This window comes from Squalius cephalus (genome assembly GCF_949319135.1).
Source record: "Squalius cephalus genome assembly, chromosome: 6".
Classification (NCBI taxonomy): Eukaryota; Metazoa; Chordata; class Actinopteri; order Cypriniformes; family Leuciscidae; genus Squalius; species Squalius cephalus.
In genome coordinates, this window is record NC_137127.1 from 3,879,140 (window position 1) to 3,902,714 (window position 23,575).

Consider the following 23,575-nt stretch of genomic DNA (forward strand, 5'->3'; position numbering starts at 1 on the left):
CAATATGAAATACTTACATCAGTGTGTTGAGTTTACAGTGTTTATCCTGCAGTAGAGCAGCGATCTGATTCACTCGTGTGTCTCCTAGTTCACGTGCACTCAGATTCAGTTCTCTCTGGAGTAACGGGTTTTTATGCACAATTCCTCTCAAATACTGACAGGCTTCATCTGCAGCAGGACTCAAAAACCTGCAGAAGGGAAGATGAAGCAGGAATTAATCAAATTCTCAACATTTATAATGTAATGGAAAGTACAGAAAATATTGTTAAAAACCCTTCTTTTTTTTTTGAAATCTATAACTTTGGTACAACAACATACTGTTTTATAAATCATAATATTTTTATAAATAATTTTCTTGCATATAATTTATTTTCATCACGTCTCACCTCAGTGTCTTGAGTTGACAGTTCTGATCCTGTAGTAAATCATCGAGCTCCTTCACTCCTGATTGTCCAGGATCATTTCCTCTGAGATCCAGCTCTATCAGGTGTGAAGGGTTTGATCTCAGAGCTGAAGCCAGAGCTTTATAACCTTCTTCTCTGATACTGCAGTCTGAAAGTCTAGGACAGAATAATCAGTTACTCCACAAATGTCCTGAACAATATTAATCCATACAAAAATGGATAACTAAATATGGAAGCAAACAACAGGCCTCAATTTTCACATGGCTACATTGTCAATGAATACAAGCAGTCAGATATATGAACTCCCTTTATAGTTTATCTGCTCCAAGAAAGTACACTTTCTGAATGCAGCAATCATCAAACATAACTTAAGTCTGAACCAATGTTCCCTTTAATTTATTTTAATTTACTCTAATTAATTTACAATTAGTGCTGTCAAATTTAACGTGTGCAATTAATTTTTGCCCAGTTTAACGCGCTAAAATATTAAACGCAATTAGCGCAGCATCTGTTTTTTTGTCATTTGTTACATTATATGATCACGCTCTTATTCACACAAAAGCTTTTAAAGAGCAACAAGACAACAGAGAATGTGCTGTCTGTGAATGTCCTGTCTGTGACACACACACGACGCACAGAAAGACGCACGCCAGTATCAAGTTCTCTCTCGCGCTTGAATAAACAGTAACACACATTTATGCCAAAATGTCAGTTTTGCAGAGTATCCTCATAAGAGCAGTCTTAAATTAGTTGAATAAAGTCTTAAACGAACGTAAAGAGTTGTGAGAAAGAGGCGCGTGTGAGATCCGCGTCTCTGTCAGCAGCGGCAGATCTTAAAGTGACAGCAGCCACTAATGCTGTGTCATTAAAGTTAATCAAAGAACAAAGGTAACAGTGAAAATTACTCACTGCTCTTGATTAAAGAACTTTTGTAGCTATAATAAGGCTTAATCTATATTTAATTTATAATTTATGCAGTGCAGATTGTAAGATAACCTTATTAAATTTCTGTATATTTCACAGGGCACAGGTAAATATATTTATTATGGGTTTTATAAGCCTAATAAATGTTTTAAAAAATTGATAGCTTTCAATACACTGTAATGTTGAATGTGTAACATTTGTCCTGGGTCTGTGTTCATCAATGTCATCTTATGGACATTTCCCACAATTCCCCATCTAGGTGCTAATCACACACTCACACCTGTTTCCCATCAGTGACTTTAATTATGTTCACATTCTGTGTTATCCTTGTTTCCTTGCTCTGCCTTGCCTAGCCTGTGTTTTTGACCCTAGTCAGATTCCTTGTTTTATGTTGTTTTGCCTGCCTGTCTTGGCCATTGCCTGTGTGTTTGGATTACTCTTTCGCCGTGCCCTTCCTGTTACTGTTTGCTGGTGATTGGCCTACTGCCTGTTCGACTATGCTCTTCTTGTAAATAAAGCCTGCAAGTGGGTCCACAACTTCGTTGTCACGCTCCCGAATGTAACAGAATGACTATAATTAATGTTTTAAATTTGGGGAGACATCATCAAGACATCAGTAGCAGGTTTAGTATCAGTAATACTGGCCTTCAACAATAGAAATATGCCCTTAAACAAGTATTTAAAATATAGTGTATTTATCTTGCTTCTAAATTAATTTGGAGATTAACTGTGAAATGATTACATTATAAAATATATTAAAAACATATAAAAATGTTTTTAATTGTGATTAATCGTGATTAATCACAGAAAAAATGTGTGATTAATCTAGTTCATTTTTTTTTAGCGATTGACAGCACTATTTCTCTGAAACCCACAAAAAATTCTGAGGTATGTACCTGATTTTTTGAGTTTGCACACTTCTACACCTGTGGTGCATGTGTAATTGTAAATTTCTCTAAGTTTTGTTACTTTGCTGTGTTCATCATACGTTATTCCCAGCAATCAAGCCACTCTTCTTTAAAACATGATGAAGTTTTATTTCACATGTCTTTGCATTTTACGTTGCCTCTCATATTGAGCTACTTGTTCTGAAAACATGACAGTATGCCTAAAGAGACTGATTCGGATGATCGGATCTCTGCCGCTCACACACAACCACATCATTCTTTTTCTATGGAACCTGTAAACCGCATTCATCGGTTCTAACTCTATAGTGACACAAACTCTATGGCGGAGCACTGCAATAATTTCCCCACACCTTGTGCATCTGTTCTCTGCGCGCCGTTTAATTTTTTCTTCTGTGCGAGTGAACATTCTTCTGTGAGAGGGAACATTGGTCTGAACACAGCAGACAACCACTATATAACATTCCACCTTTAAAAAAACAAAAAAAACCCCAAAAAAAGCAGTTTGCTTGAACTATACTGAAAGTTAACAGAGTCAGAAACAGGCTCTGTGCAACAGGCCTATGCACACATATGCATTTAAAATAAGCAATGTCCACACACAGACAAATCATTTAATTTAAAACAGACAAATCAATGGCCTACAGCAATTTATAGTGAAAGCCTGTTTCCCTCCAGGTTAAGTAAGTTTGTGGGAGCTTTAAAAAGTAACCTAAAGACCATTTGTGGTGAAAATCAAGTTTTTAATGTTATATTTCAGTGTTGTGTTTTTAATATGCTTTGACACCACTGCTGAGTGTTCTCCCTTTAAAACTACAGTTTACCAAAAACAAAAACGTGGTATGAAACCGCCCTTGTTCTCTATGTCAGAAACATGCTGTAACCAATCCTGTCAGCGTACGGGGAGCTTTAACATATCATTAACTATGCTGCGGGGCAGGAGGTTTCAAGAGAATCCAGTTTATCCCACTGTATTTTTCTGTTGATAAGAAACATCTGTAACACATAGTGGGTGAATTATGTATATGATGTATATTAAGATGTTATGATGAACTTCATGCCTTTCTCCATTGACTTTCTATGGTATTCAAAGCGTTTGTTATGATGCTGATTTTAAGAAGAAATCTGTCTGACTCTGAGATGGTGAACGGGAACATGGTTTGTGTAACATTAACAACACATTATTAGCTGTTTGATAACGTCTTCAAGCCAAAGCCTAATCATAGCAATTACTGTTATGTGACCGATATTGCAGAGAGCGATACATAAAACACATTACCATTCTGATACATCAACTAGTAGATGACCCTATGTAATTCAGTCTTCCTGTTCTTATGAATCAGTTTCTGGATAAAACATATATGGATTAATTAAACCAGTACTTCCACTTGCCATTGTGTCAGGTTTACTACAGTAAAGTTGACCAAGTGAATCAGGAAGGTCTGAGCTTGTGTCACGGAGTGGAAGCGGGACTAATTTGCATATTCGGGGTGTAGAAATACATTAAAGGGATAGTTCAGGATTTTAGACATGAATCTCTATAGCTTCCCCATAAGCAGTGTGGTGCATTGACCATGACTTACCCCCGACAGCGTCCTGTGAGCCGAGCTCCGGTCCAGTTTTGGTCAAGATGAAATTAGTCCGGCAAGTTTGCTGGGGTCACGGCAATAAAGCTTTTTTCTTCTCAAATCAATATGTGTTCAAAAGAGTGATATATTTGCAGCACAAAACCGCTGTCTATGGAGAGGTCAGACCTCGTAATGGCTTGGCACTATTTTCTTCCCCGTCATATCACTGCGCGCTGCCGCTATCTACAGCCAGCTGGGAGCCGCGCACGTGTCACTTTGTTTACAGCTTGTAAAGAGAACGATAACATGTCTGACTACAGCAGCGACGATGACAACATTGACTTCGACACACAGCCAAAAGGATATCTTTATGAACCTGAATACACAGATGACGAGTTACGCCAGATGGAGTTAGAAAGGACAGAAAGAGAGAGGATGGACAGAGAAGTTGAACAAGTTGAAGCTGGAGCCACAGCTGCTGCAGTGAGACATCGAGTGGCCGACAAATGGTATGTTAGCTCGTTCGTGTAGCTGTTCTGAGCACGTAAACACTGCTGTAAACACTGCCGAACAACTGAAAAAGTGGTGTGCGCCTGCGCAGCTCGCAGCTGGCTGTAGGTAGCGGCAGCGCGCAGTGTTATGACGGGAGAAAATAGTGCCAAGCCATTACGAGGTCTGACCTCTCCATAGACAACGTTTTAGTGACGCAAATATATCACTCTTTTGAACACATATTGATTTGAGAAGAAAAAAGCTTTATTGCCGTGACCCCAGCAAACTTGCCGGACTAATTTCATCTTGACCAAAACTGGACCGGAGCTCGGCTCACAGGACGCTGTCGGGGGTAAGTCATGGTCAATGCACCACACTGCTTATGGGGAAGCTATAGAGATTCATGTCTAAAATCCTGAACTATCCCTTTAAAGCTATTTTAAGGCATGAAGAAATGAATTTCACAGGAAAAGAACAACAACATTTAAATATCTTTGATAATGAAAGATGAGTTTTAAAGGATAAAACAATTTACTATAGGGGGACTTTAAAAACAGTTATGTGATTAATTTAACCCTTTTACCTGAGTTTCTCCAGTGTGCAGTTTGTATTTTCTAATCCGTTCTGGAGTTTCTTCACTCCTGAATCCTGCAGATTATTGTTGCTGATGTCAAGCTCTTTCAGACTGGAGTTTGATCTCAGGACTGTAACGAGAGCTGAACAGCTTTCCTCTGTTAGACCACACTTACGCAGCCTAAAATGATGAACAGGAGAGAGAAACATAATTAAATGTGTGCATCATATTTTGCATTAAATTCTTACATTTAATCAATGAAGTCAATTAGAATAATAAGACAAAATCGCTGTTACCAAGCAAATGAAATCAGTATCAACAAAATTCATCTTTGCAATGCAGAGGAAACACCTGTTTCCCATCAGTGACTCTATATAATTATGTTCACATTCTGTGTTATCCTTGTTTCCTTGCTCTGCCTTGCTTAGCCTGTGTTTTTGACCCCAGTCAGATTCCTTGTTTTATGTTGTTTTGCCTGCCTGTCTTGACCATTGCCTGTGTGTTTGGATTACTCTTTCGCCGTGCCCTTCCTGTTACTGTTTGCTGGTGATTGACCTACTGCCTGTTCGACTACGCTCTTATTGTTAATAAAGCCTGCAAGTGGGTCCACAACTTTGTTGTCACGCTCCCGAATGTAACAAAATGGCTATAATTAATGTTTTAAATTGGGGGAGACATCATCAAGACATCAGTAGCAGTATTAGTATCAGTAATACTGGCCTTCAACCATAGAAATATGCCATTAAACAAGTATTTAAAAAATAGTGTATTTATGTTGCTTCTAAATTAATTTGAAGATTAACTGTGAAATTATTACATTATAAAATATATTAAAAACTTATAAAAATGTTTTTAATTGTGATTAATCAGAAAAAATGTGTGATTAATCTAGTTAATTTTTTTAGCGATTGACAGCACTATTTCTCTGAAACCCACTAAAAATTCTGAGGTATGTACCTGATTTTTTGAGTTTGCACACTTCTACACCTGTGGTGCATGTGTAATTGTAAATTTCTCTAAGTTTTGTTACTTTGCTGTGTTCATCATACGTTATTCCCAGCAATTAAACCACTCTTCTTTAAAACATGATGATGTTTTTACTTCAAATGTCTTTGCATTTTACGTTGCCTCTCATATTGAGCTACTTGTTCTGAAAACATGACAGTATGCCTAAAGAGACTGATTCGGATGATCGGATCTCTGCCGCTCACACACAACCACATCATTCTTTTTCTATGGAACCTGTAAACCGCATTCATCGGTTCTAACTCCATAGCGACACAAACTCTATGGCGGTTAACCAGAGCACTGCAATAATTTCCCCACACCTTGTGTGTCTGTTCTCTGCGCAGCGTTTTATTTTTTCTTCTGTGCGAGGGAACATTGGTCTGAACACAGCAGACAACCACTATATAACATTCCACCTTTTTGAAAAAAAAAGAAGAAAAAAAAAGCAGTTTGCTTGAACTATACTGAAAGTTAAGAGTCAGAAATTGGCTCTGTGCAACAGGCCTAAGTACACATATGCATTTAAAATATGCAATGTCCACACACAGACAAATCATTTAAACCAAACAAATCAATGGCCTACAGCAATTTATAGTGAAAGCCTGTTTCCCTCCAGGTTAAGTAAGTTTGTGGGAGCTTTAAAAAGTAACCTAAAGACCATTTGTGGTGAAAATCAAGTTTTTAATGTTATATTTCAGTGTTGTGTTTTTAATATGCTTTGACACCACTGCTGAGTGTTCTCCCTTTAAAACTACAGTTTACCAAAAACAAAAACGTGGTATGAAACCGCCCTTGTTCTCTATGTCAGAAACATGCTGTAACCAATCCTGTCAGCGTACGGGGAGCTTTAACATATCATTAACTATGCTGCGGGGCAGGAGGTTTCAAGAGAATCCAGTTTATCCCACTGTATTTTTCTGTTGATAAGAAACATCTGTAACACATAGTGGGTGAATTATGTATATGATGTATATTAAGATGTTATGATGAACTTCATGCCTTTCTCCATTGACTTTCTATGGTATTCAAAGCATTTGTTATGATGCTGATTTTAAGAAGGAAGCTGTCTGACTCTGAGATGGTGAACGGGAACATGGTTTATGTAACATTAACAACACATTATTAGCTGTTTGATAACGTCTTCAAGCCAAAGCCTAATCATAGCAATTACTGTTATGTGACCGATATTGCAGAGAGCGATACATAAAACACATTACCATTCTGATACATCAACTAGTAGATGACCCTATGTAATTCAGTCTTCCTGTTCTTATGAATCAGTTTCTGGATAAAACATATATGGATTAATTAAACCAGTACTTCCACTTGCCATTGTGTCAGGTTTACTACAGTAAAGTTGACCAAGTGAATCAGGAAGGTCTGAGCTTGTGTCATGGAGTGGAAGCGGGACTAATTTGCATATTCGGGGTGTAGAAATACATTAAAGCTATTTTAAGGCATGAAGAAATGAATTTCATAGGAAAAGAACAACAACATTTAAATATCTTTGATAATGAAAGATGAGTTTTAAAGGATAAAACAATTTACTATAGGGGGACTTTAAAAACAGTTATGTGATTAATTTAACCCTTTTACCTGAGTTTCTCCAGTGTGCAGTTTGTATTTTCTAATCCGTTCTGGAGTTTCTTCACTCCTGAATCCTGCAGATTATTGTTGCTGATGTCAAGCTCTTTCAGACTGGAGTTTGATCTCAGGACTGTAGCGAGAGCTGAACAGCTTTCCTCTGTTAGACCACACTTACGCAGCCTAAAATGATGAACAGGAGAGAGAAACATAATTAAATGTGTGCATCATATTTTGCATTAAATTCTTACATTTAATCAATGAAGTCAATTAGAATAATAAGACAAAATCGCTGTTACCAAGCAAATGAAATCAGTATCAACAAAATTCATCTTTGCAATGCAGAGGAAACACAGAAGCTGCATCTGAATTGACATTTAGATGCATTTACACAGACTGTTTAATGCAACTCAGTGGGACATGAATACATTTAACCTGCCGTTACAAATGCATAAATAATATTTTGATGTTTTAAACATAAAATGCTGAATACTGATATGAATTTTTTAATAAAAACAAAAATATACTTTAAATTGTGAATTAAAACAGCTAGTTGGTGGCAGCAATTCACTGTTAATGAGTGAGTCATTGCAATTCAAACAATTCATCCAAACTGGTTGTTCATTCAGACATACAGCGGCATTTTTGCCCCCTTATCTTAAATTTTGGGAAAATCTAAATACATTTGAATAGACTAAATATAAATGAATATATATAAAACATTGACTAATGGCACTCTAAATGCGCACTCGCACTGGTCTAACCTACTAGAATACATCACGTTTCTGTCCACTCTATCGGCCCTATCATAAACCCGACGCAATGCAGGACCAAACGCGAAGCAAGTGTTTATTGCTAGTTTCAGCCAGACGCAGTTTTCATTTTCACGTCCAGCCCCACGTTGTTTAAAAAGCCAATGCATTTGCCCACATCTGTGTGCCCATGAGCTGCTGGTCTGTAAACAAGGTGTGTTCAGGCGCATAGTTGGCGCGTTGCTATTTTGAGGCAACAGAAATAGACTGCGCCATTGACCAACTGAAACCTGGTCTAAAGTTTTTTTTGCTATTTAAAGAGCGCATTAGTAATGTGCGCCTGTAGGCGGGTCCACAACGCATGTACACTCTGCATATTAACACACAAACATGCCAAATATTAAAAATAAAAGGATTACAATGTAAAAGATTAATATTGTGTACATAAAGATATGGTGGAATCCGGCTTGTCCCGTAGATGGTTGTGCTTTAACCTCACGCACAAGCAGATCCGTTTGCTCTCTGGAGACGCGTTCAGTCTTTCCGCTTGCAAATTCCACCATTTAAATAGCAAATCCGCCATGCGAGCGCAACTGGCTTTTGAAAGGCTTTTTTTGCACTTTATGCCCAAAACACACCGATTACTCATTAAGAGAATAGGGACAACACTTTTAGACCATGCTCTCCTCGCACACTTGAAAAGCCCTGTGGCCAGGTGAATGAAAATACCTGCTAAGTTAAAACTGTGTCTTAAAAACTAGACTGGTCAACCAGCAATTAGCTACGGCTACTCAGTCTTGATTTTCAGAATTAGACCAATCTACCTTTTTATGTAACTGGCTTAAAGAGATGATCAATGGTGGTCTTAAAAAAAAATGAGATGACTAATTTGTAAGGCTAGTCTAAGATCTTTATGCAAGTGGCCACTGATCTATATGATTGCTTAGTTAATCTTAGATTAATCTACAATGACAATATTTTGAAAATGTTATATCAAATATTATTTTGTTTTAAAGATGCTTTGTAAAGTATAAAACAGTGTAAAATACTTACATCAGTGTGTTGAGTTTACTGTGTTTATCCTGCAGTAGAGCAGCGATCTGATTCACTCGTGTGTCTCCTAGTTCATGTCCACTCAGATTCAGCTCTCTCAGGAGTAACGGGTTTTTACCCACAATTCTTCTCACATACTGACAGGCTTCATCTGCAGCAGGACTCAAAAACCTGCAGAAGGGAAGATGAAGCAGGAATTAATTCAGTTTTTAATCAATAGACTAATGTTAATCCTTATTTGACAACAACAAAAGATTATGCAGTTTACGGCATTTCTGAATTTACACTTTTGTGCCAAACTGTTCTAAGAACAATAAGAAACCGTTCCAGCAATATTTCCACTTGATCCTGGTTTGGCACAGCACAATTACAAACTGTTCTCAGGCCGAGTACTCAGCACGATTGGCTAACTTTGCTGAACCATGCAGGTAGAATGTGGGTAGTGATTATGATTGGTCAGATAGCCTGTCAATCAAACTCCCTGCAAAGGGTGAATTGGACAGTTGTCTGTGGCCTGGCTAACAGTTTCTCTGTGGATGGCAAGGCGTACTATTTGAGTGAAGTAAACACAAGTAAATAATCAAATTAAAATCCTCCATCTTCCATAAAGTGATTGCTATTTACATCTAATGCCTCTGTAAACTCTTGCATTACCAAGGAAATGACTGCTGCGGTTATGTTACATTCCAAAGAGCTGTTTTTAGTATTATTATTACTTTTTATTAATATTCATAATCAGTAGTATTATTAATCAGTAGTATTATGTATCTGTGTTATAATTTTTATATACATTTATAATCATTTGTAATCAATTGTATTTTGTGAATCATGGAGGAGAGACTTTGTGAGACTTTGAGTGTGTTGGAGTTAGACTGAAATGTATGTGCAGTGTTTTCACCAAGCATAGCATAAGGAGATACATTGTTAATGGGAACCACATGTTTCTCTGGTGATGTACTGTTTTAGTTACATTATAATCATGTTTCACATCATGTGTTTTCCTGATAATGCAGTTTTCTGGTCAACATATACAATAACTGATAGCCTTTGTCTATGGCAGAGAGGTGACGAGATGTTGACTAATGGTATAAAAACCAAGCCCTTCTGTCCGAAAATCAGGAAGATGACTGAGAAGCTGAATCAAGACCTTCGTTTTACTCATGGTCACTTTCTCCTATGTCTTATATTAAATAAATAAGAGATCTCTTGACAAAATCACTGTTGTCTGCTTCCATGAAATCAAACAACAGGGGAAAGCAAGATTTTTAAATCAACAATTGGCGTCACAGAACAGGATTCGCATATCCAGGCATTTGTCTCAAGCATTGCAGGTAAGACTTTTTTTTTAATTCTTATATAATAGTTCTAAGTCTGCCTGATGATTAGAGACAGTGACTGAAACTGCTTAAAATAACTGTGTGATTTCAAGTACCAGTGTTTTGCCAATAAATATAAGACATAGTATAATATAAAATAATATAGAATTCCATTTAATTTGGCTTATTTAAGTTTCTCTGAAAAGTAAACCTCTAAAATTATTTGATATGCTGGGATTGAGATGGATCTTTTTTAGAAAAAAGACCATCTAGTCAAAAATTTGGGAGAATTAGCTGTAAGACGGTTAAGCTAGAAAATTGTTCACTGTTAGGTGGTTGGGATATGGCGAGACTGCAATAAAAGAGCAGAGTAATCTCTAAAATATCCAACACACGGAAGATTCGTACTCAGAAGGAGGCGAGGAAGTGAAACACAAGCGATACTTGATTGACAGGAGCGGTTAAGTGTGGCGAGTCTGTTCAGAATAGACTCTAAAACGTTAACACGCTGGAGTAATACAAGTATAAAGGCGCTGTTGTAACTAGCTAGGATCGCGTGCATCCTGATTTTGACCGTAAAGCTGTTCAAATATTTGAGGACATCTGCTCCGAGTAAGCTTAAAAAAAAAAAAAAAAAAAAAAAAACTTACATAAATTAATCTGAGATAAACTAGGGAAAAAGAAAGAGGAAAAAAATATGTATCTGAGTTAAACTAAAATAAATAAAAAAAAAAGAAAAGAAAAGGGTTAACTTTGTTTTTCATTTTTATTTATTTTTCTTTTCCCTGAGTTCCTTAGTGTTTAGAGAAGAGAGAAGCAGGTCAGAAGCAGTAGCCCATCCTGATAATTCACTCTAAACACACACACACACACACAGTTGGAAGAGGGAGAGTGAAGCAGCCACTCCCTTTGGAATTTGCCCATACACAGACACACACACATCCCTGCTGTTCTGTTCTGCACAAAGTAACAAATACTTAGTAAAATGGCAGAAAGTGGCTGCAATAGCAGAACAATTTCGGCTTGGTATCTTGTTAGCAAAAGAAACCAAACCTTGATAAATGAAGCCCACATGGTGCGACAACGCATTAATTATAACTTGATATCTCTTCTTACCGTTTTTGATCAGTCCTATTGTGGAAATTTCACAAAAATACGGAGTTGGTTGGAAAAAGAAATTAAATATTATACCTCTAAGGATCCTCTGAGAAGTCGAAATCGTAAATCTCGAAGTATATGGGGAGACATAGCGGGGGTATTTGGTTCTGTCAATTCAATTAGTAATACTGCTCAAATGAACCAACTAAGCAAATACACTCAGTGGGTGGGAACAATGACTGGGAAAGGACTCACTGAGGCGCTTCAAGGTTCTCTACATATTATAGCTGCGGGTGAGCATCTTAATAACGCAGCGAAGAAATTGGCAGATGCATTAACGAAATCATCTAATTTTGAGACGCATCGTGCGGCATGTTTATTTCTGGCTCAGAATTTGAAGGACCAAATGGTAGAGGATATTCAAGTTATTCGAATGGGTCAAGTTCCTGAGCGAATAGCGGAATCTTTGTTAGTGGTTTTCGGTAACCAACTTAATTTGACTTCTGCTAAACATGTCCCATTAGTTAAAATCGCCATTAATGAAAATTTGTTGTCAGGTTCTGGAACATTACCTTTGTTTATAGTATGGCCTCAATATGGGAAGCGCAATATTATGACAGTTAGACGATTCCAATCAATGGGGGTTAGACAAGGAAATTCAGTAATTAGATTAGGAAAGAATGGATATTGGGCTGAAGGTGATACAACAATGATTTCTACCACAGACTGTTGTATTGAGGAACATGAGTGGGTAATTTGCTCATGCTCAACAATGTTTAGTTTATCTCTTAATGGATCCGCAGTTTGGGAAGTTGTTCCTTTAGATCAAGCCACAGGTGCATGGCAGGTGTCAGAAGCACAGTGGTGCATATTACATGATGGAATAAGTGAAAATATGATATACGGAGGGAAGTTGTGTCCAATTCCTCCTGATCCGTTTTGTCTTGAGATTCTCTATCCTCTTTATTTGGGTGGAATTCATGTTCCACATGTGCAATTGTTGCAGTTAGAGCCACAGTGGTGGAATAACGATTTAGTAGAAGAAAGGAATTATAAACTCTTTGAAATGGTTAGAATAGTTAAAAAGAGTGTTAAAGCAGCTCAAGAGGAGGGAATTCAAGCAATGGGTCATGTTATCGTAGCAAACGGAATAGCTAAATTGATGTCTGAGAGAAAATTTACACAAATTTCAGGAAATCTATCATGGTCGGAATGGATAGTTTTGACTATGGTAGGAGTTTGGGTGTTTCTGTTAGTAATACTACTCATCATATGTGTTACTAGAAGGAAAAGTACCAAACCTGTTAAATTGGCTATTACTAATCAAATGGATAGAACCAAGAATGGGACATACGGAGTGAAATAGGAGATTTCACACATTCTATAATACTTACAAAACACAACCTCACAAACAATGAACACCCACTTACTGATTTTCAACCCCAAGGGATAGAATCCTTTAACCCCCTGAGGTCGGCGGTATCGCCGGCGATACCAGCTCGCTTTTTTTTTATCAGTGTAAAAGAAACTCATAAATACTCTGTTGACTTTGATTTTCCATAGGAGTTTCATACATCAATCGATTCTGTTAAATGTGTATTATTTTTCTGTATACTCACAATAAAAACAAAGTGTTGTGCTTTTCGCCAAATTAAGAAAAATAATCACGGAGCGAGTTCTGCCTTCTCTCTGTCCGTGTAGTCCATTCTGAAACGCGTCCGAAAATGAATCATAACTCAGCGAATACTTCTCACACAGGCACGTGATATATGTCTTTATGAAGCTTGAAATCTCTTCTTTTAAATGAAGTAATTAATAAAAAAAACAAATGTTTTCAACTCATGTAATCCGTTTGAAAGCAAGGAGAGGTACCGTTTTTTCCTTCTGCCTAATTATCTCTCTGAGGCCGCCCCGCCCCCGGCGCTATTGACATGGTAAATAGTTTAGGTGATCTATGCTTCGCACCCGCCCCCCGATCAATGCCTTGAAAACACGAAGTTTCATCAGATCAGATTCACTGATAGTTCATCGCGTTTAGAGAGGATGGCGCGTTTCTCCGGTAAAGACGCTCTTCAGATGATTCTGGACAGCGAGGAATAACTCACCTTGGCTTTTCCTCAGAGGAAGATTGTAACTCAGACGAACGGCAGCATGTTCAAGAGCGAATTGATCACGCCGAGTAAACACCGAGTTTTCACGTGAGTAAATACGTGAACTCAAGTGGTCTAGTGGTAGAACATTTGCCTAGCGTGTCAGAGGTTCTGAGTTCAAATCCGCACTCATATGTTTTTTTTTTTTTTTTGTCAAATCAGATTATGTTTATCAGTGGTTGTATATCAGGCAGAGACATGTGTGTGTGTGTATTTTGTTTTGTAATTTCACTGGAACGAAAAGAGAGTCTCCACAACGGATTGAAGCGCGCGTCCGAGTGAAGACTGCGCGAGCCTAAAACAAACACAGTATCCGCGTCTGACTCGCGGGAATCCACGGCGCAAACCTGTGAGGGGCTGTGTTTTCTCGTTTATATTCCTTTTAGCATTTTAGCATTTATATTCCTTATAATAAAAATGAAAGACCTATGTTACAGACATATGAAAGACAACATTTCGTTGATTAGTTTTGGATAGATTATACATTTTTACTGTAAAATATCTGCCACCTCAAATAAGCTTTTATTTGCCAATTTTTTTGTCAAAAATAATCAAATAATCAATCAAATCCTTAACTTTGAAATATGTATGATAAAATGTATACTTTAGTTTGTACAAAGAAAGATTACACTTGAATTGTTGTTTATTTAAATATTTACAAGGTAGATGTAAACAAACTATTAAAAGGTAAATATAAGCCTTTTCTTTAAATAATTTTTATTGTGTTTTATTAGTGACAAATTTGGGGAGAAGATAAATATTCCAAAACTGAAAATACAGTATGAGAATTAACTGCACAATTACATGTTTTCCTTGGCTATTATAGGCCAAATTGCAAGCACAATATGTGGAAAAATAAAAAAGAATTGAGATGCTTCCAACTGTTGCTCTTGCATTCTTGTGGCTCAGTGACTCACCTGAATGAATGGCTCATTAAGTATGCGGTCCTCAGGTGTGAACCACTACATATGCATGATCTGTGACGCCCACTCCGCATATGGCCTTTCCAAACAGAAAGTGCTTTGCAAAATTCAAATCAATGTATTGTGTTATGTGAAGGATTAGGCAGGGTGATTTTCACATAATTTTGAAGAAAAAACACTAGGCGATGACATCCATTAGACAAAAGTCTTATTGGCACATATTTAGTGTGTGTTTTGTGGTCTTATTTCAGAAACTTTAGTTTTTAGTTTTTTCAATAACCACGCATAAACATTATTCTCTCAAAAATGCAGACATGTACATTCTTGTTGCTCACATATTATGGTAGCCCTGTTTGTGCTAAATAGTGTGTAATTTTTTTTTGCCATTACTATGTTTATAAGCTACTGAAAAAAGCACAAATGTCAGGGCATGTCAGAACATCTCAAGGACCCCAAAAACACCTCAGACCCCAGAGGGTTAACATCAACGTTTATTTTAGTTTGTTGTTTTGGCCAGGAACTTGAGGAGTTAAGTAATTAACGAGTCGAGGCACTGGCAGAAGACGTATTAGTTTTTCTTTTCTTAGATGATTGGGGTTCATTTTTAAATGCATACACATAGATGTTAAATGACACATAGTATGCGGGGACATGACATGGGTTGGGGTTCTTTGTTATTTTGTTCTTTGTTTTGTTTCTCTTCTTTTCTGTTTCTATTCTTCTGTCCTTTATGTCTATTCTTTTGGTCTGCTATTTCTCCTCACTGTCAATTTCAATAGGTTGGCCACCTGGGAATGATGGTGTGGAACTGACGGCCGTAGTTCCAGTGGAGGCACTGAAGACTAAAATTTTTATCTAATATTGTTTTTAGTATTATTATTACTTTTTATTAATATTCATAATCAGTAGTATTATTAATCGGTTCTATTATGTATCTGTGTTATAATTTTTATATACATTTATAATCATTTGTAATCAATTGTATTTTGTGACTCATGGAGGAGAGACTTTGTGAGACTTTGAGTGTGTTGGAGTTAGACTGAAATGTATGTGCAGTGTTTTCACCAAGCATAGCATAAGGAGATACATTGTTAATGGGAACCACATGTTTCTCTGGTGATGTACTGTTTTAGTTACATTATAATCATGTTTCACATCATGTGTTTTCCTGATAATGCAGTTTTCTGGTCAACATATACAATAACTGATAGCCTTTGTCTATGGCAGAGAGGTGACGAGATGTTGACTACTGGTATAAAAACCAAGCCCTTCTGTCCGAAAATCAGGAAGATGACTGAGAAGCTGAATCAAGACCTTCGTTTTATTCATGGTCACTTTCTCCTATGTCTTATATTAAATAAATAAGAGATCTTTTGGCAAAATCACTGGTGTCTGCTTCCATGATCAAACAACAGGGGAAAGCTAGATTTTTAAATCAACACCCACAATGGAATATGAAACCACATTCATACTAGCTGGGCCAGATCGGCACGGAATAGAACGGTTAAGCAAACGGTTTGGCTAAACGGTGGAAAAGAGGCATACATTTCTCTTAATTCACCTGTATGTCATTTATTTTGTATTATTTTATCACATCTCACCTCAGTGTCTTGAGTTGACAGTTCTGATCCTGTAGTAAATCATCGAGCTCCTTCACTCCTGATTGTCCAGGATCATTTCCTCTGAGATCCAGCTCTATCAGGTGTGAAGGGTTTGATCTCAGAGCTGAAGCCAGAGCTTTATAACCTTCTTCTGTGATACTGCAGTCTGAAAGTCTACAACAGGAATGCAAATAAAACATTCAGCTTATTAATAAGTTATTATTAAAATTACCTGAACAATTTTAAGCCCTAAAGGAAATGGTTCGTGAATTATCATTTCTTTCTTGTACAAATTAGAGAATAGAAAAAATAGGATATAGAGGCAAACAAAAGGCCCTTCTAATATGTTAGAAATCATCTGACCTGAGTTTCTCCAGTTTACAGTTATTTTTCAGTCCATCAGAGAGCAGAGTCACTCCTGAATCCTGCAGATTATTATTGCTCAGGTCAAGATCCTTCAGAATGCTGGAGTCTGAACTGAGAACTGAAGCCAGAGCTAAACAGCTTTCTTCTGTTAGATCACACTTACTGAGCCTAAATAAAATATTACAAAACATGATAAAGATACACAACTGTACCATTAACTGTAGGAAGTAGAGAAGAGATCAGCAGACTACAACCTGAAAAGATTATTTGATCGTTATGAATTTTACTTTCCAGCTATTAGTAATACTGCCGTTTAAAAATCTATACTTTTTTTGATCTCATATAGTTGCTGTTTAAGTTTGACCTGAATGAGGCATTTGTATTAAAATGAGTTGTCTAATCAGTGAGAAGTATTCAAACCTTATTTGAGACAATTTAGAGTGACTGTTAAAAGTTCCATTTTCTAGGTCAGGAGTGACAACCTTTTTGTCATGAATGTCATTTTTAATTTTCCTAGTTCATCACTGTGCGACAAACACATACTTGCTACGTACGCATACACAACACACACTGCTGCAAGCATGTGACTGCACATTTCTTAGAATTTATAAAATGATTACAAGGTCAACAAGGACCACATTGGTGTGAGTGTGGCAGGCCTTTCTGCTGTTGCCTCCGCTTCCCATAGCCCTGTGGAGGCGCTATAGGTCTCTGTTTTGGACACTGTGGTCAGATTCACTCTTTCGAGAGCGCTCACAGAGATGAACGACATGCTCGCTGACACTTGCATGTTCAGGTCGAACTAACGTTACTCCTCTCCTTCTAGAGAGTATGTTGCTCCCTAGAGCCTCTACGCACAAGCCCAAGGATATGCCCTAGATATCCTCGGATGTTTGCTCTGAAGAAAAGAGCCTCCTGAGAATCAGGAGGAGAATCCTGAGAGCCATTTGTAATAAAATGCGTTGTCTAATCAGTGAGAAGTATTCAAACCTTATTTGAGACAATTTAGATCGTTAAAAGTTCAATTTTTTAGGTCAACGGTGAAGGTGTCTTTATTAGTACCAAGGGTAAACTCAAGTTTTTACTGAAGTAATTGCATTGAATTAACGTTACAAAGTGATGCTGCTTTAGTATCGTGGTTGAACTCTCAGTTAAAGGTGAAGCAATGTTAAGATTTCCACCACAAATCAATGGTAATGCTATCAATGTTAATCAACATTACACTATGATTGATTCTACATCACTGATGCTGAATCAATATCAAAATTAACAAAAATAAATCAATGGTAATATTTTTGAATCAACGTTACACTATAATGTTGATTGTACATTTGAGATTTGCTAACGAAACACATTCAGAAAGGCAACTTGTAAACATCACAGTATACATATGAAATTGGATCATGAAAAGTTGGTATCGATCCATCTTTCAGAATCAACTTTTGTGCAAATCCTGTGTTTTACTCACCCTCATGTGCAAAGTAGTCTGGTGTCAAATGACTTTCACATACTTGTATATGAATTTACTTGGACACATTCCCTTCATAAATGAAATGGGAGTTTATGGAGACTCATGTTTATTATTACAGCCATCAACAGATCAGTTATAATGTTTACGTTGCTGAGACATATCACAGGCTCACGGATGGTCAGTCCTGAATGCTGCTGTCCTGCAGAGTTTTGCTCCGACCCAACTCACCTTCCCTTCAAGTAGCTTTAGTAATCCTGAAGACATTCAGGTGTGTTTGATTTGGGTTGAAGCTAAACTATGCAGAACAGCTGCACTCCAGGACCGATGTTGTCTATCCCTGCACTAGCTGCTCTTACAACAATATAACAATGGTGGACTCTGTGCTTCTCACTCAGGATTGTGTCTATGCTAATAGGAGATCGTCACCAGTGGACGGGTCTCTCAAAAACAAACATAAAACATTCTCTCAAAACAAGCAATTCCAGATTTCTCCCTACATTGACATCATTGTAGAGAGAAATCTGGAATCACTTGTTTTGAGAGAGTGTTTATGATTTATGGGGATTTAAAAAAAAGGATTGGGTGGATTTGAACCATTATACCCTGGTTGTTTACAAACACTGTGGACACACATATGTGTTCAAGCACCTTATAAAAGTAATTTTTGCATAATAGGTCCCCTTCAATGAACAATAGTTTAGCAGCCAAATGTTACATCGCGAATATGGAATGGTTTGTATTCTTTCTGAGCTCAGTGCCGATTCAGTTTCACTTTAAATAAATTAATTTCAGCTTGTTTGCCTAATTTGTTTTTATTTATAATTTAATATAAATGTATAGCTATTTTTTTTTTCAAAACATTTTTTATTAGTTTGAACACAGGTGTTTCCACAGTGTGTGTAAACAAACAACCAGCCTATAATGGTAAAAATCCACCCACTCCTTGTTTTATAATCCCCATAAATCATAAACAGCATAGTTTAGCTCCAACCCTGATCAAACACACCTCAATATCTTCAGGATTACTAAAGCTATGTGAAGGATGGTGAGTTGGGTCGGAGCTAAACTCTGCAGGACAGCACCACCTACAATCCATGAGCTTGTGATATGTCAGCTACGTAAACATTATGTAATAATAAACATAAGAGTCTCCATAAACTCCGGCATCTGAGCCACTAAGTACGCAGTGGTGTAATTTTATTTATGAACGGAATGTGTCCAAGAAAACCGGTCAATTTTACATTATGTGTATGTAATTTTACACCAGACTGCTTTGCACACGAGGGTGAGTAAAACACAGGATTTGCACAGAAGTTGATGGAGATGGATCGATACCAACTGTTCATGATCTAATTTACTAATCTAATTTAAAGCACCATTTTTGAAGACTGCACATGTGCGAACGTGCTCTACTATGTAAGAACGAGCCTATAATTGAATCTGGAAATAAAGCAAAATAACTGAGAAAATTTTTAAATAGTCCTCAGATGCCATGTCTGTAATTTATAGCAAAACATCTTAATTGTTGACATCTTAACATGTTAATTCAATCTCAGTTTCATTAAAATAATTTATTTCTCCACCACGTGCGTGACGTCATAAACCAACGTAGTTGAACTATTGTTGAAATATTGTGCAAGGAAATTAAGCTCTATATTTTATGATAATATGACTAATATGTCTCTATACCTAAAACGCGTACCTAACCTATAGAAATGGGCTGTTATTATCCCAGTCCATAAAATAAATAGTCCCAAGGCTTTAAATGACCTCAGGCCAGTTGGCCTCACTTCTCTTGTAATAAAATCTTCTTGAAAAGCCTGTGAAGACATTGTAAGGCAAACCAAGCAAGCTCTTGACCCTATACAGTTTGCTTATGGGGCACACAGAGGAGTTGAGGACAATTGCTCAATCTTTTATGCACTTAGAAGGGACTCATGCTAGTCTGTTGTTTGACACTTCTTCAGATTTGAATACTATCCAACCTCACATTTTAGCCATGAGACTGATAGAGCATTTTAAGTTGAGCCACAATTTGGTGGGTTGGATATTAGATTTTTTGACAAACAAAACACAGACGGTGAAAGTAAATGGCACTTTATCAGATTTATTATATTCATCCTCTGGCTCATTGCAGTGCTGTTTTCTCTCACCCTTACTTTATATTCTATACACTTATATGTGCCAAAGTAAGTACACAAATAGGACTATATTGAAATTTGCAGATGATACAGTAATTGTCTGAGTAAAAGAGTCTGCTACACGAAAATTAGTCTGGACATGGCCCTATTATTGAGAAGTTGGTCACCTGGTGTGATGAGTCTTTTAAACATAACCAAAACAAAGGACATAATTATAGATTTTAGAACTCATGCTTCATGTTATGACACTATGACAATTAAAGACCAGGTGGTGGATTGTGTAGAAGGCTACAAATATTTTGGGACAGTCATAGATTCTAAATTGAATTTCGAAAAGAACTGTGAAACTGTATGTAAAAAGCAACATCAGCATCTGTTTTGCCTCAGAATGCTGTCCAGATTTCACATTGATAAATCTATGGCTTTTATTGAATCAGTTTTGTCATTCTCCCTTGTGTCGTGGTTTGGTAATTTATCTTTGAAGAATATTCTTTGAACCAATTTGTCATGTGGGCTAATAAGATTATAGGTGAACCACAACTTAACCTAGCAGGTCTAACCAGCTGCAGCATAAGGCGAGTTCTATTTTTAGAGGTCGTTCCCACCCTTTATATGCTGATTTTCAGCTCCTACACTCTGGTTGTCAGTTTGTGGCCCCTAGGTGGATAACTAGACAATATAGGAATACTTTTGTATCTGCAGCAATAGAATTATAAAAATAAAAATAGCAAAAAATTACATTCGTTGCTATGCATGGAAGTTTATGCTATTTAGGGGGTGGGTGAGTGTGTCTGTAGAGGCACATTGTCATGACCTTTTTCTTAATAGTTTTTATACATTTGGACATTATTACAATGATTTATGTTTTACGGATTGTTTTTAACAGATTAGTCAACTCAGATATTACTTCTGCTATATCAGTTCATTCTTAATAATATTTAAAATTTACTACAATTAATTAACAATATTCCCCTTTGTTCTAATTGTTTCATCAAATAACTTACCAAAGTTTCTCCAATTTACACTTTACACTCTCCAGTCTAGTGCAGAGCAGCTTCACTCCTGAATCCTGCAGATTATTATTGTTCATGTTCAACTCTTTCAGATTAGAATCTGATCCAAGAACTGCAGCCAGAGCCGGACAGCTTTTGTGTGTCAAGTTACAGTCATTTAGCCTACAAAAGAATTACAGATTACAGAGTTTTCTACATAATGCTTATATACTAAAAGTATAATAAATAGTCAAATTAGACTTTATTTTCACTGTATTCATTAGAGGAAAAATTGAAATAAAAGAAACTACTGATATAAATTAACTATATAGATGGTATACATTCATAGATGGTATACAATTAAGAATTAATGCAGATGAAAACAAAAAGTAAAAGACTTACAGAGCCCTTTTGGAGGTTTTGATGACCGCTGATAGTCTAATTAGACACTCGTCTGATTTCTTAAATTTCTCAAGCTCAAAGTCCTCCAGCTCCTCCTCTGATGTCAACAACACAAAGGCCACAGCAGACCACTGGGCAGGTGAAAGGTCAGATGAGAGACTTCCTTCTCTAAGTTGTGTTTGAATGTCTTTAACCAAAGTTTGGTCATTCAGTTCATTCAGACAGTAGAACAGATTGATGGACCTTTCTGGAGATAAATTTTCTCCTAACTTTTGCTTGATGTACTGAACTATGACCTTGTTGCTCTCGTCATTGCTGTCTTTCTGTGTCAACAGACCTCGTAAGAGTGGATAATTAGACTGAAGTGATAGACCAAGAAGGAATCGAAGGAAAAGATCCAGATGTCCAATGTCACTTTCGAGCGCCTTGTCCACTGCAGTTTTCAGCAAATCAATCATGTCTTCATTTTTGTTTTCCTGCTCTGTAGACTCATGAACAAACACACTTTTCTTATTGATGTCTAGAAAAAGATGTGCATAAAGGGCTGCAATAAACTCTTGAATGCTCATGTGAACAAAGCAGTACATGGTACCAATAATGATTCCTGTTTCCTCCTTAAAGATCTGTGTACACATGCCTGAATACACTGATGCTTTAGAGGCATCAATACCACAGTCCTTCAGGTCTGTGTCATAGAAGATCAGGTTGTTTTTTTCCAGCTGATGGAATCCCAGTTTCCCCAGTGAAAGGATGGCATCTTTATCCCAGGAAACATCTGGTCTGAATTCTCCATCATACTTTTGTCTGCTCTGCTGGATCTGAAAGCGTAGAAAGTGTGTGTACATTTGTGTCAGAGTCTTAGGAATGTCTTCAGTATTTGATTCCTGCAGTGTTATAGAGGCGTCCTCAGTCTGATTTTTTGTATTATTTATTTTCTCCTCCAAAATGTTCTGGAGAACAGTGGCTGAAATCCAGCAGAAGACTGGGATGTGGCACATGATGAAGAGACTCTTTGATTGTTTAACGTGATCAATGATTCTGTTGGCCATTTCCTCATCAGTGAATCTTTTTCTGAAGTACTCTTCCTTTTGTGCATCATTGAACCCTCTGACCTCTGTCACTCGGTCGATACAGTCAGGAGGAATCTTAGTGGCAGCTGCTGGTCTGGTGGTGATCCAGATGAGAGCAGAAGGAAGAAGATTTCCCTTGATTAGATTCGTTAGGAGAACATCCAGAGAGGCTGGTGACGATACATCACGCCACGTCTCATTGTCCTTAAAGTTTAAAGGAAGGCGACATTCATCCAATCCATCAAGAATGAACAGGACTTTGAATTTATCATCTCTTGTAAGGTTCAGTCCTTTTATCTCTGGGAAAAACTGACTAACAAGGTTCATCAAGCTTTGTTTTTCTTTCTCCTTTAAGTTCATCTCTCTGAATGGAAGAGGAAATATGAAGCTGATATCTTGATTATTCTTTTTTTCTGCCCAATCCAGAATAAACTTTTGCACCGAGATGGATTTACCGATGCCAGCAACTCCTTGTGTCAGTACAGTTCTGATCTTCTTGCCTTGTTCAGGTGATTCAAATAAATTTGTGCATTCAATCTGTATCTCTTGTGATTCAGCACGGCTGGAAATCTCAATCTGTCTTAACTCATGTTCTGTATTGACCTGTTTACTGCCACCCTGAGTGATATAGAGATCTGTGTAGATGTTATTCAGATCTGTGGAGTCACCTTGCTTTGCAATTCCTTCAAACACACATTGATACTTCTTCTTCAGGTTTGATTTAAGTTGTCGTTGATGAATAAAGACAAGCTCCTCTAAACACACAAACAGAAATAAAAAT

The 23,575-nt window shown here is 37.1% G+C and overlaps 3 protein-coding genes across 3 annotated transcripts in view; 1 reads left to right on the forward strand and 2 right to left on the reverse strand.

Annotated features, from left to right (window-relative positions):
• The window catches only part of LOC307160070 (uncharacterized protein), a 719,517-nt gene extending 718,981 nt beyond the window's left edge, over window positions 1–536 (reverse strand). Inside the window, exons 1-2 of the mRNA XM_079873884.1 lie at window positions 387–536; window positions 18–188 (exon numbers count right to left, since the gene is read on the reverse strand). Coding sequence (XP_079730010.1) covers window positions 18–19 — 2 coding nt within the window. The 5' untranslated portion in view covers window positions 20–188; window positions 387–536. The remainder of the gene's footprint in view (window positions 1–17; window positions 189–386) is intronic.
• The window catches only part of dnaaf4 (dynein axonemal assembly factor 4), a 503,354-nt gene that overhangs the window by 168,080 nt on the left and 311,699 nt on the right, over window positions 1–23,575 (forward strand). The gene's annotated exons all lie outside the window — the stretch shown is intronic.
• Window positions 42–23,575, reverse strand: part of LOC307160523 (NACHT, LRR and PYD domains-containing protein 3-like) — a gene marked incomplete at its 3' end in the record, with an annotated part of 92,003 nt that continues 68,469 nt past the window's right edge. Inside the window, exons 17-26 of the mRNA XM_079874683.1 lie at window positions 21,725–23,549; window positions 21,335–21,505; window positions 16,716–16,886; window positions 16,353–16,526; window positions 9,265–9,435; window positions 7,472–7,642; window positions 4,877–5,047; window positions 387–560; window positions 94–188; window positions 42–46 (exon numbers count right to left, since the gene is read on the reverse strand). Coding sequence (XP_079730809.1) covers window positions 42–46; window positions 94–188; window positions 387–560; window positions 4,877–5,047; window positions 7,472–7,642; window positions 9,265–9,435; window positions 16,353–16,526; window positions 16,716–16,886; window positions 21,335–21,505; window positions 21,725–23,549 — 3,128 coding nt within the window. The remainder of the gene's footprint in view (window positions 47–93; window positions 189–386; window positions 561–4,876; window positions 5,048–7,471; window positions 7,643–9,264; window positions 9,436–16,352; window positions 16,527–16,715; window positions 16,887–21,334; window positions 21,506–21,724; window positions 23,550–23,575) is intronic.